We start from the raw sequence: 14,108 nt of genomic DNA, 5'->3' as shown, positions 1-14,108 counted from the left end.
ATTCAAAACAAATTCTCCCTTCATTTACATCCTTCCCCTGCTCTCTTATCGTTCCTTCCTTTGTCACTGTATCCTTCCACCGAGCACATACAATTCCTAGGAAGGATATCTGAGGACATCTCATCCTTCCTGACACAGTAACTCATCCTGCCTCTCTGACGATTAACCCCATCTCTCTCTCTCTCTCTTCCTCTCTCCAGGATCCTGCTCACTGTAGTGGTGATCTTCCGTATCCTGATCGTGGCCATCGTTGGAGAGACCGTGTACGAGGACGAGCAGGCCATGTTCGTCTGCAACACCCTGCAACCCGGCTGCAACCAGGCCTGCTACGACAAGGCCTTCCCCATCTCACACATCCGATACTGGGTCTTCCAGATCATCCTGGTGTGCACGCCCAGCCTCTGCTTCATCACCTACTCCGTCCACCAGTCGGCCAAGCAGAAAGAACGGCGCTACTCCTTCCTCTACCCCATCATGGAGAGGGACTACGGCGGACGGGACGGCACTCGTAAGCTCCGCAACATCAACGGTATCCTCGTTCAACATGGCGGCGACGGAGGAGGAGGAAAGGAGGAACCGGACTGCCTGGAAGTGAAGGAGATCCCCAACGCGCCACGAGGCCTCACCCACTCGAAGAGCTCCAAGGTGCGCCGGCAAGAAGGCATCTCCCGCTTCTACATCATCCAGGTGGTGTTCAGAAACGCGCTGGAGATCGGCTTCTTGGTGGGTCAGTACTTCCTCTACGGCTTCAGTGTGCACGGGCTTTTCGAGTGTGACCGCTACCCGTGCCTGAAGGAGGTGGAGTGCTACGTGTCGCGCCCCACGGAGAAAACGGTGTTCCTGGTGTTCATGTTCGCGGTGAGCGGCATCTGCGTGGTGCTCAACCTGGCCGAGCTCAACCACCTGGGCTGGCGTAAGATTAAAGCCGCCATTCGAGGCGTCCAGGCCCGCAGGAAGTCCATCTGCGAGATCAGGAAGAAGGACATGGCGCACCTGTCCCAGCCGCCAAACCTCGGACGCACCCAGTCCAGCGAATCAGCTTACGTCTGATGATGAAGAGACGAAATTAAGGTTTGAGGAGGAGGAGGAGGAGGAAGAGGAGGAGGGGGGGGGGGTGAATGTGCAAGGGAGGGAATTCATTATGATTTTAATTTGATGAAGACGGCACTGAGATGACCCCTCCTGAAGGAAACAGAATGTAAAAATAACCAAACCTCCGTCTCAACGACTTTGAGGGTCGAGAAGGAGGAAGAAAAAAAGATCTGCTTCTCAAACGAACATGATGAACATATGTTGGTCTCATGGGGAAGATATCCCAACTGCCATTTTCTACTTTTTGTCTTTAAAATAAAAAACGAATCACCCTCTCCTCTGCCCCTTTTTTCTTTTAACGTGGGGGAATTAAATCCTCAAGGGGCTGGAGATGAGAAGACGAGGGTTAAGGAGAGGAGAAGAGATGAGAGGCTGTTTTGTATTCTTCGGGGACATTTGGAAGATGGCGGCGGTGTTCGATGCTTCCCATGGTGCTTTTCTTCTGGACTGTGTCAGCCTCAATGCTCGGGTACGGGGAGGATGAGCAGCGACATTGTTAAAAGAGGAACGGAAGAACTGTCTCGAGAGCGAAGTTTGTGAGAAAACATATATGATATCCCCAAAGGTCTTTTTGTTTTCCTCGACTGAAGCCAGGAGAGATCTGCATCTGATCAGTGTCGCCGCGGTTGGAACATTGTCCCGAGCTAAAGCCAAGAGAAGACTGACGATGTTTATGTTTTGTCTCTTGGCAAAAGATGATTTAACACAAACACATCAAGTATCATAAACACTTCTTTCTTTCTCCCCGATCCCTCGCCTCTCTGTGCTCCGCCGGCTGGCAGCTATATGGACCCCAGGCGCTTCTGGTGACAGTAACGACTCGTGCTGCTCTGCTTCTGCGTACACTTGGGCGGGGAACTAATGACTAAACGGCTCGCGTCTCTCCGAAAGCACAAACCAAACTTCCAGCATTCCAGTGTGCTGAGAGACGGAGGAGAGACGGAGGAGGGACGGAGGAGGGACGGAGGAGAGACGGAGGAGAGACGGAGGAGGGACGGAGGAGAGACGGACCGAGAGGACTTTATTACAGATTTTATAAAAGATATATCACCATGAATTCTTTTTCTTCTTTGTTTTTTCAAAAAAAGCGATGGTGCCATCCTTGAGATATTTAATTATTGTCGATAAAGTTACATAGAGTATATCATGGTAATATTATTTATCCATTTAGAGTATATCCAAATAGATTTATTTATCTTTGCGTGCGGCTTGGTTGGGACATGTTGCTGTAAATTGTCTGTCTTTTTTTCATTTTTGTTTAAGCATTTCTCTCTGAAGGAACTGACTAACGGCATGCAGGCCTACAGAGCAGGAGGAACTGACTAACGGCATTCAGGCCTACAGAGCAGGAGGAACTGACTAACGGCATGCAGGCCTACAGAGCAGGAGGAACTGACTAACGGCATGCAGGCCTACCGAGCAGGAGGAGTCTGTGCAGCTGATTTTTTAATATGTGCTACTTCATAACAAATGTTTCTTGATTGCATCCAACATGTAAAACAATGCGCGTGCAGGCGTCCCTGATCCCGACCGAGAGTCTTCTGCACCATCAGCTGCACGGCCTGCGAGCCGTTTGAAAAAGGCATGTACGTGATGTTTCTTGAATGATCAAGCTGTGCCGTAACTCTACTAGGGACAGTTGTGTTTTTCTTTCGTTTGCATTTCTTTCCAGACTGGATTTCAGCATGCTTGCCTTGTAAGAGAAAAAGAACGTCAAGATGGAAAAAAGTGTGTTGCACCTTGATTAACGCGGACCGGCTGGAGAGAGGCGGACTGAAGGGACTGGGTTGGAACTCATACACTAATGCGTCTTTAAGATCATTTAGAGCAGGCCTGTGAACGCAGACATGGGGACGATTCACAGCACGACATATGGTGCCTTTCAAAAGCAAACACGATGATTGAACTCGACATATTCTCAGCCATTACATTTTAAATCACATACTGTGACATTCTTAAAAATCAGCTAACTAAAAGAACATCTTGAACCCGACACGTTGTAGCAGATCAGCAAAGTGCTTTTGGTGTTAAGAATCTTCTTTACCACTGCCCATCGAATGGCCTTATGTAGCTTGACTCTGTCGGAGCCTAACACTGCCACATGTGGGGGTTTAAAGCCCCCCCCCATGCACTAATGCACAAGCAGATACACACTTCAGCAGACCAAACTGTAGCTTCAGTATTTCATTTCTTTCCTTTTCTATTTCCACTAAATTGCACCATGACTTGAAATTGTAATGTCAAAACCTTTCTAATTGAATATACGTTGTGTCCACGTTCCCTTAACTTGCCTTACCTGCTTGTGCTTTGCTTAGCGATTCCCTACATTTCCCACAATGCCTTTGGACAATTCCTCTGTCATCATGCTCGGGGTAAACAAAGGGGAAATTAGATACTTAACTAGATGACTAAAATGCACGCGATTGCAAATGTTTACTTTAGTTTATTTTGGTTGTTTCTACAACTCAAATCCACGTGTATAAATGGACAAAATAACCTTTTTACTTTTTCAAATAATAATGACAAACCAAAGCAAATGCATACCAACCTGAAATGATGTTTACACTTTTTACTTTCTTCCACTTTTGTAGTTATTTTTAAGAATTTGTATCGGAGGACAGCATCGTAGCTACTCTGGAATTACCTTAACACGACAGCAGCTAATACGGCTTCAAAGCCCTAAGCACATCTCCACTGAGTGTCAGCAGTAATTGATGCAGCACCAACAGCTGAAGCAGAAGAAATCCCCCCTCTGACTCCCCGTCTCCCCTTTCACTCCCCATCATAATCTCAGTGATTCTTACAGGTGATTATCCCCAGACTTAGGCTCCCATGAGGATCTCTGAGGAGCTCAACTGGATCGGTGCAGTCTACTGTAAACACGGGGGGGGGGGGGGGGGGTGCCTAATAATAGAGTTTGAGTCATGGCTTCCCTCAGTAACAGAGCTGGTGCTCCTAGCGAAGGCTTACCCGCTGACCTTGAGCTCACCAAGCTGATGTCCTGAACTAACCGTGGCTCCTGCAGGTCGGTCACTGCACTCTGCATGTTTAATCTGCACAGAGCGAGTAAGATAAGATAAGTTAAAGGTCCCATGTCATGCTGTTCCGGTTATCACCCGTCCCCTTGTGTTATGTAGCTTTTTCTGCATGTAAACGGTCTGCAGAGTCACAAACCCTCAAAGTACACCCTGTAGCGAGTACAACTCTAACACAGAAAAGACCTGTCTGTGCTGCCCCAGAACGGGGGGGGGGGGGGGGGGGGCAGGGGGCAGGAGCTCCAACAAGCCGTTTAGGACAGAGAGTGAATACACATACTATACAGAGATGCTGTATAAATATATTCTCAACAATGGAACTATGATCAGTAGAAATGGCCATGACACGGGACCTTTAAGATGGACCTTCGTTAGTACATGCCGGACATTCATTCATTCTAGTAAAACAAGCACCTCTGAATGTGAGGAGAGCAGTTTGAATTCACGAACAATAGGTAATGTTGTGCCACGATAGAGAGGGCCAGTGATGGTGTATTTGAATCCAAAGTTAGCAAGATCGCAAGGGCTCCCTCTGAAAAAAGGAATGGGATTTTTCTATTGGATTTTGAAATATAACATGACGTTCAGGAGTTTTTTTTTTACCAAAAGCAGAATTATCTTCTTCTCTCCAAAGAAAAAATTATCAATAAAGCAGTTTCACGTTTTTAGGGCAAACTAGCTAAAGGCTAACATTCGCTCAGCTTGTTTCTTTGATGAATTAAGATCCAGTCGTCCGATGACTCAAATCTTCCATCAGATTTAAAAAGCGGATTTTAAAAATGTGACTTAAAACTTGATAAAAAAGTATGTTTAAGACAGCTTCTGGCAGACAATCACAGCACTACATTTTGCTCAACAAGGATACGACACCATCTATCTATCTTAATACAGGATTTCTCTAGGTTTGAAAATGGTTGCAAACATTTGGGATAATGTAGAAACACAACTATAACAACACACAGTAGGTGTAAAAGCATGTGCATTTCACCTTCCTCCTATCTCTGGTTTCATTCCGTTCAGAAACCCTGACGAACACAACGTGAAGATGCAGAGGAACATAAATGTGTCCTGGTTTTCTTCTGTTTACATTCAGACATTCACTAAATGCTCCGGCCGTCACGCAGTCAGCGAGTTCACACACTTCCACGCACTGCGCACTCTCCAAGCCGTTCTTCGTCCAACAGTCCACTTCTCTCCACGGTCTGCTTTTTCTATATGTGTCGATGTGAAATGAATTATGCAACTTTTATTTCTTTCATCATAATTTGCTTATCTCTCTTTTTGACTTCATTTTTCTTGTCTGTTGCTCTTTTTGTGCAGTGACATATCAAAAAAAGATGTTTTTATTGCAATGTAAAGGAACAAACTCTTTAAAAAAAAAAACAAGGGTAGAATGTTGAAAATATAATGGCCGAAAAATACGTTATACTTCCTCCCTTGCGATATGTGATATGCAACATTTGGTTGATTTTCAAAGACGTGTTTGCATGTGTAACGGCTAGAATAAGCATGTTTCTATGTTTTCTTCAGCAGAATCTTTAAAGAAAGACCTTTTTTAAGTCCAATACGAAGCTTTTGATGCCAGTTGTGTATATTAATAACCCAGTTCTTTAGATGGTACAGAGCCAGGCACACGATACCAACTCAGTGATGTTTAAACGTCTTATTGCAGTCTCCCAAAAGATTTTGAAAGAACCACTACACAACGCAAAATCCTCTACTTTAAGAGATTTGCATTTGATTATATACCTTTTTAATTTGTTGTAAAAGAGGATTTATAAGCCAATCAATCAGTCAAGTGATCTACTGTTAAACACAGGGTACGCAGGAATACAAGCAAACGCCAGAACATTCCAGGGTTTAGTCCCCAGCACAATGTAGTTAACCTCCAATTACAGCCTCTCCAATGTGTTAGACATGATTACATCCTCCGTGAAGCTCCTTGTGAGGAACAGTACTGCCGCCAGACTCAGGAAAGAATCTTTTACTACAATATTTTCTAGTAAAAATGCTGTTTCTGCATTTAAAAATGGTATTACAACATGTCAGCATACTTTCCATTGACCATCTTACCCTGTACTGTGAAGCCCACCCACGAAAATGGTCTACCTGTTGGTGCTATTGAGGTCCTTACCAAAAACATGAATTCAGAAACATTCCCTGGTCCTCAGCACACTACTGCCCCACGTATGTCATGTAGCAATTCAGGTCTCCTTAAAGGTGGGGTATGTAAGTTTCAGAAACCGGCTCGAGATACACTTGTTGTTATATTCCATGGAATGCTCTTAACATCCCGATAGCAATGAATATCTGAAGTGCTTTGACAAAAAATCCATTAAAAAATGTCATCTGTAGAAGCCGTAATACTGTAAAAAGTACAACCAATCCGATTGGATGGCCTACCTGCCTGTCAGCCTTCCATCGGGGCACAGACTTATCTCGTGCCCTCATTGGTCATGTGCGCGTTCGTGTGTGTTGGAGGAGGGGCTCTGTGAGGAAGTGGCAGATGTTCTCCGGTTGTGTATTTTCAAATTCTAGCGATCTCGAGCCGGTTTTTCAAACTTGCCTACCCCACCTTTAACCGAAAAACAAAAAAGCTGTTACTCTTGATTGTTACTGAAAAAAGATGGGCTTAAAATGTCCGCTATTTCACTCTCATTAAACTTTTTGTAGCAAATGATTGGATTCCTCAGGAAAGCAGCATGTAATTAAGCTGCTTCAATCATGAACGGATCATTGAGCATTACTCCTAATATACTGCCAAAAAGACGTGACGTTAAATTACATTATAGGGCTTTGGAGTGCCCCTCTTAAACCTTCAAGGGTTCCTTACTTTATACAAACGTAAAAGCCATAATTTAGAACAAAGACAGATTTAAAACTTGACTGCATTTCGTTGAAAGAGAAATGTGCACTTGTACAATTATGCCATCAAAATTAGACATTGTGTTTTTACTGTGTTAAATTGAACGAGGACTCCTTTATACAGATTCAATTTGAAATACAATGCTTCCCCCCTTTCAAACCCCCGTCTGACACTGGCGCGCCGCACTCCAGATTAAAAACCATTGCAGGGTTCAGAGCACGACCTCTCACCCTCTCAGTAATCTGTCATGATACCAATCGTGATTACTTCATCTAATTACGCTGAGTGGCAGATACAGGCAGAGTGGGATTTAAACCGACATCCGGATTTGACCAAGCGGCCGCCCCCTCGCGCTCATCTCTCTTTCACCAGATCTGCAGCAACCTACTACCGGCAGGGTCGTTGATGTGAGATTACGACCGGAAAATAGCTTCTGGCTAAAACGTGTCCAAATGGTTAGATTATGACATGAGGGGAGTGGGGGAGCAACGTCAAGTTTAGCCAATATTTGGCAGCATAGTTGTTATCGAAGTAAGGGATAAAACTCAATTCTCACCCCTTGAAACGTGTCATTCTTCAGCATCTACTGATGTAAAGGCATGGACTGAGAACAGACACACACTCGCGCTTTGTAAACCTTTCATCTAAAAATAAGACATTTCCGATTGCAGATGTTATGGTGTACCTGACGGACCCTTGCTGAAGGTTCGCTGTATATTTCTGACTGGTGTTCTGCTGTATGTAAAGACTGAATAAAACCTTGAATGTTACATCAAGCCTGAACTGGCCTTGTGCCTGCTGATTTATGACGTGTGTGTGTGTGTGTGTGTGTGTGTGTGTGTGTGTGTGTGTGTGTGTGTGTGTGTGTGTGTGTGTGTGTGTGTGTGTGTGTGTGTGTGTGTGTGTGTGTGTGTGTGTGTGTGTGTGTGTGTGTGTGTGTGTGTGTGTGTGTGTGTGTGTGTGTGTGTGTGTGTCCTAGCATTACTATACTTGTGGGGCCCTAAATCTGTTTACATAGTCACGTGTGGGGACTCACCTCCCTTATGGGGACACATTGGCATGTAAGTCAATGCGATGTCCCCTGAAGTGATGTATACATGGTATGTGTGTGTGTGTGTGTGTGTGTGTGTGTGTGTGTGTGTGTGTGTGTGTGTGTGTGTGTGTGTGTGTGTGTGTGTGTGTGTGTGTGTGTGTGGTGTGTGTGTGTGTGTGTGTGTGTGTGTGTGTGTGTGTGTGATGCATTACGTGTGTGCATTGTTTCCTGTTGTGTGTGTATGGAAGGGACAAAAAAACGTGAGTGGGAGGATTTTGAGCACGTGGGAGGGATTTAGGGAATACAAAAAAAAGGTTTCTTTGGCGCTCGGGAAGAAAGGGAACGCAAGTGGCCAGAGATCGTATCGATAAAGAGCTAAATATAGCCGCCTGGAAACAATATGTGCAGAGAGCTGTGCAGCCCAGCTGGTCGGCGTAATGACATTTTTGAACTCAATAGGTGACACCGAAACCTTCAGACCATGGTACTGATGAAAGGAAGTGGAGCGTGTGAGTGTGTGTGTGTGTGTGTGTGTGTGTGTGTGTGTGTGTGTGTGTGTGGTGTGTGTGTGTGTGTGTGTGTGTGTGTGTGTGTGTGTGTGTGTGTGTGTGTGTGTGTTTTCTATTGAACCCCCCTCTCATTAAAGGCACCGTTTATGTGCATTCACTGAGCATGGATCATATCACCAAATTATGGAGCATCCATATACAGTAGTGTGTGCCCCCCCCCCCCCTCGCTCCGTAAGGTCACATGGTGGATGCGCTGGACTGGGATTGAAGGCTTGTTGCCAGGGCGATAAGCCAGTCGGTAATATCTCTAAGCGCAGCCAGAATTAATCTGTTGACAGATGGCTGGCAGCTGAGCGTCACTTCCTGACACACACACACACACACACACACACACACACACACACACACACACACACACACACACACACACACACACACACACACACACACGATTCATATGCACCATCTTCATTGTCCTCTTATCCTCTAACATCACCACCACCTTCACTTTCTTTGCATCACGCACATCGTTTCCCGCACGCCATGCATCAATAAACCGGAAGCCCTCGCTGCTTCATAGCATTATCATCATCATAACGGCCTTCATCAAATCCATCCTCTTCCTCACCTTCATCATAATATCCATTACCACTCCTATCATCTGAGCGGTCATCACGGTCATTACCGAAAATCGCACACACACACACACACACACACACACACACACACACACACACACACCACACACACACACACACACACACACACACACAACACACACACACACACACACGTTGTTTTTACATTATCATTCATGTTTGGTGATTTACAAAGCCCTCTGTGATTTATGATATTGGGCTAAATAAATACATTTGAATTTAATTTAATTGAACACACTTCCTGATTTCATCGCCGCAGATTCTTTTTACAAGCTTACAGACGAGAACATTGAACACTAAAAAGTATAGCATTCAGTTAGCTGCCATTGTTTTATCCCCAGTTTGAAAGGACATGCATTCTGTCGAGGGTTATTAAGTTCATTCATAACGCTGGCAAGTGATTGGTCCTGTGTTTTCCAGTACAGTATGACGCAGCATTATGCAACAAGCCTCACCAGGCTGGATGTATATTAGAGACATGCAGAGGTAGAGAGGTTCATCCGTCCTCTTTTACGGTGGCCGTCGCTACAAACACGCTGCACTTTATAATCCCCCAACGTCAACGGGTCCCAGCTGTGTGCATCACTTTATAGGGTCCCCGTTTCCGTTGTGTTTTGAGCTTCTTGCAGCGGTTTTTTATTTCCATCGTGTTTTATTTGCAGCGTTAATGTAAATGTTTTGGGCCTTAGTGGTGCTTATGTAAGTATCCTTTGAGGCTAGATGCGTTTTCATTTAAAGGTCCCCTATTATACTCTTTCTCAACAATATATTATAGCTCTCTGATATATACAAAACATGTCTCTGAAATGTTTGGCAATCAGATCATTGTAGCATTACCCATAAACCCCTCTGTTTCAGCCCTGTTCCAAAAGTGCTGATTCTGTGTCTGTAGCTTTAAATGCTAATGAGCTGCTGCTGGCCACGCCCCTCTGAGAGATGATTGGTTACAAAGAACACAATGGTGCTCTAGGAGGAGATTCAGGTGATAAGGGGGGGGGGGGTTACCTTGGTTGCTGATTGGCTGATGGCTACACAAGACAAAACATCGTTATGACATCATAAAGTGGCCAAAATCTGATCAGCTGATTTTCAGAATGATGAATCAGGACAAAAGGAGAGGGGGTCTTTGTTCCTGAAATTTTCCAAATCTTGGGGACACATCTGTATAAAAGATTTTGCATGTTAGGTGACGTTTAACTCTATTGTGGGAGTATCAGACAGTGTTGTGGCTCTGCGTCGATTCTGAGAGTGCATTGACTATCAATCATCAAATCAAATCAAGTTTTATTTATATCGCACATTTATAAACGATTTTTGGTCGAGCCAAAGTGCTGTACATATAATAAAAATAGCCTACAGTCGAGACACTTTACAGCAAATACAACAAATAGATTGTTCAGAATATCAGTATGAGTAAAACGACACCCTCTGTCCTTAGACCCTCTATCCTTAGACCCTCTGTCCTTAGACCCTCTGTCCTTAGACCCTCTGTCCTTGGACCCTCTGTCCTTAGACCCTCTGTCCTCAGACCCTCTGTCCTTAGACCCTCTGTCCTTGGACCCTCTGTCCTCAGACCCTCTGTCCTCAGACCCTCTGTCCTTAGACCCTCTGTCCTCAGACCCTCTGTCCTTAGACCCTCTGTCCTTGGACCCTCACATCGTACAAGGAAAAACTTCCGGGGAAAACCCACAGTTTAAAGGAAACATGGGAGAAACCTCAGGGAGAGCGACAGAGGAGGGATCCCTCTCCCAGGACGGTCAGACGTGCAGTAGATGCCGTGTGCAAATCGAAGAGATAATACATTTTAATCATGCAGATGAAGACCACATGATGTGTTGCTTTCTGGATTGTTCTGCTTTAGTGACGGTGTTCAGACGACCTGACAAAGTCCCTTGATGGATCCAAATGTTATACAATTAAAACAGCTGACAGTCAGCAGATCCTTTGTTTGATTCTTGCTTCAGTTTCCCTTTTTGATCCAGCACCTATAAAAGCTCTTGTAGACAACCTGTCTCCTTCTTCGCTGGAGGTCGTAAAACTTGTGTTAAAACTTTCCAGATGAATGTGAGAACAGCCTTCTAGTGTAAAACTCATGCACATACATATCATTATACGCACACATGTACCTACCAGGGTTTCCGATAGGATTTTTTTCTCGCCGGTCAAATGTCCGGGCAGAATTTATTTTACCGGACAAATTTGAAACTTACCGGTCATATTTCAATAATAATAATAAGAGTTGTGTATCAGAGTTTCCGTTAGCAGGTTATTACCGGACTATGAGCAGATATGCTGATGTTTAAAACTCAGTTCACGGGGCTCATTTTTATATTCCTACCTACCTACCTACCTCCCTCCCTCGCTACCTACCTCTCTCCCTACCTACCTACCTACCTCCCTCCCTACCTACCTCTCTACCTCCCTCCCTCCCTCCCTCCCTACCTCTCTCTCTCTCCCCCCTACCTACCTACCTACCTACCTACCTACCTACCTACCTACCTACCTACCTACCTACCTACCTACCTACCTACCTACCTACCTACCTCTCTCTCTCTCTCTCTCTCTCTCTCTCTCTCTCTCTCTCTCTCTCTCTCTCTCTCTCTCTCGGGGAGTTTAAGTAATTGAATCCCTGAGCAGTTGTAATTAGTTTTCCTCATACAGAGATCACACTGTGTCTGTCTCTTAATTAGTTTCACTAATCAGTGTCGAGCTCACTGCATTCAAATGTATTGTTGCTTAATAATGTTGTGAGAAATGTGTACATGTAATAATTAGGGCTTCTGCAAGAGGTCGTTAGAAAATAGGTGCACCCTTTGACCAAGTCCGTGAATATCATAGTTTCATCCAGTGCATGAAACTATCTGCAGCGTGGAAGAGTCATTAATAATCTTAAATGTATGTAACTAGGTTTCTGCAGACTCAACGTTTTAACGAGCTTCTGAAATGTTAATCGGGAATCTAACATAAGGTTGAGAAAAGTTACCATCAAGACCTTTAAAGAGGCCCTTAGATATGCTTTTTGGTGGTTTCCCTTTCCTGTAGTGTGTTGTAAAGGATTTAGTGCATGTCAATGGTCTGCAAAGGCTAAAATCCCTGTGTCTGATATGAACCTGAGATCAGCTGCTCATTAACAGTTATATTAGTGGATTATTTAGGTACATATGCAATGTGAATAGCTTATAGTATTGTGTTTTTTTAAATAAGTGAAAGTAACCTATTTTTTCTATTTAACAGCAGTCAGTGCCAGATACGTAAGGGTAGTAACACAGATCTCAAAGACACACATATAAACACATCACCTTTAACAGTAAATAAGCCAGAATTTGGATTATTTTGTAAAAATAAATTCTATATGTATTGGTATTTATTGTGGCTGGATAACGACTGTGTTCCATAATGTTCTTGACTTCCTGTTCAGTTCCCGCATAACCTACAAAGTCCTCCTCCTCACCTACAAGTCCCTCCGTGCCCGTGCCCCCCAGTACCTATCGGACATCCTTCACCCACATGCCCCACCCCGGAACCTGCGGTCCTCAGACTCTGGCCTGCTCACCCCCCCCCCCCCCCCCCCCCCCGCACCAAACTGAGACCCTTCAGGGACAGAGCCTTCAGCGTGGCAGCCCCCCCCCCTCTGGAACGCTCTCCCTGCGGAGATCCGCAACATCCCCACTGGACGCCTTCAAAAGGGCCCTCAAGACCCATCTGTTTACTAAGGCCTCTAATGTCTGTCTGACTGCCTTTTGTTTTTGTTATGTTTGCTTCTGCTCCTGTTCTTCTTTTGTAAAGTGTTGATTTGTGTTCTCGCGTCCAGGAGGAAGTTAAAATAAGAGACAATGTAGTCTCGGAAAAGGTTCAAATTGGTACTTTAATTAAGTAACGTGGTTTCGAACCAAACAGAGCGATATGGGGACAACAGCTGTGGCTCCTCCTCTCAATGGTGGCTGTGACGACGGGGGTCCGCCCTCCACATTCTTCTATGTCCGATATCGCGTAAAACAGAGGGCTTAGACCAGAGGCCTGTACTACAAAGCCGGTTCAATCTAACCTGGATATGTTTGAGTTAGCCGGTTGGCCTAATCCAAAACATACGCGCTCTCGCTAAACTGTCCTACGACGCTGGTTATCAAGTGGATCGCTCAAGCCAGCCGTGTCCTCTCTAGTTAGGTGCGCGTTCACATGAAAGGGATGGTATTTGGAGCATTCGACCAATCACAAACATGGAGAAGCGCACTGACAGCGCAGCGTCATACTTCCTGAATGAAAAGTCAACTATAATATTAGACATATGAAGAAGTTAAACTTTAAACTTCCATGACACTTTATCCAGGATCAAAGCCACAGAGCTGCACCTGCAAGGTGAACACAGCTGGCAAAAGAACACGTGTTTGAATGCCTACATTAACAGGTTTATGATATCACTGCCCGTCTAAAACACGATCTGACTTCAATTACATTTGTCTCGAGTGTTTCCTCAACTTATGTGTTGCTTAAAATAATACTTCTGCATCCAGTCTGTGACGCTGTGAGTGTTGCACGGCCAGATACGGCTCAGCTGACTCAGATCAGGAGATATGTGATACATTATGAAGTGATATGCCGCGGACTGTACTTAATGTACTCTGATCCGGTTACTTATGTTGAGGCCGATATTTAAGTAAGCTTTCTTAACGCTAATGTTATAATAGTCAGATTGCTCTGAAGATGGAGGTGATATTCTATTCATGTTCACGTTCACACAGTCGGTGATTTTTGCCGGCCGTCTTTCCTGCGACGGCAGCTTTTCTGTATTTCCTTTCTCCTGTAATATGACTTGATCGCTTTAAACTCCGCACACTGAGCTCTGATTGGTCAGCAGGCGGTGCTTTCACTGAGTTGAGCTCTTAGCCTGCAACCTAACCTGCTCCGGAGCAGGTT

The 14,108-nt window shown here is 44.8% G+C and overlaps 1 protein-coding gene across 1 annotated transcript; it reads left to right on the top strand.

The window, feature by feature from the left end:
• The first annotated feature begins 228 nt into the window (after nucleotides 1–228).
• Nucleotides 229–1,060, top strand: LOC117441475 (gap junction delta-2 protein-like). The gene has a single exon (XM_034077563.2). The coding sequence runs from the start codon at nucleotides 283–285 to the stop codon at nucleotides 1,048–1,050; it is 768 nt and encodes a 255-aa protein (XP_033933454.2). The 5' UTR covers nucleotides 229–282; the 3' UTR covers nucleotides 1,051–1,060.
• Nucleotides 1,061–14,108: the final 13,048 nt, after the last annotated feature.

The sequence above is a fragment of the Pseudochaenichthys georgianus genome, unplaced genomic scaffold (genome assembly GCF_902827115.2).
Source record: "Pseudochaenichthys georgianus unplaced genomic scaffold, fPseGeo1.2 scaffold_1717_arrow_ctg1, whole genome shotgun sequence".
NCBI lineage: Eukaryota > Metazoa > Chordata > Actinopteri > Perciformes > Channichthyidae > Pseudochaenichthys > Pseudochaenichthys georgianus.
This window is presented reverse-complemented; position numbering and strand designations above follow the sequence as displayed.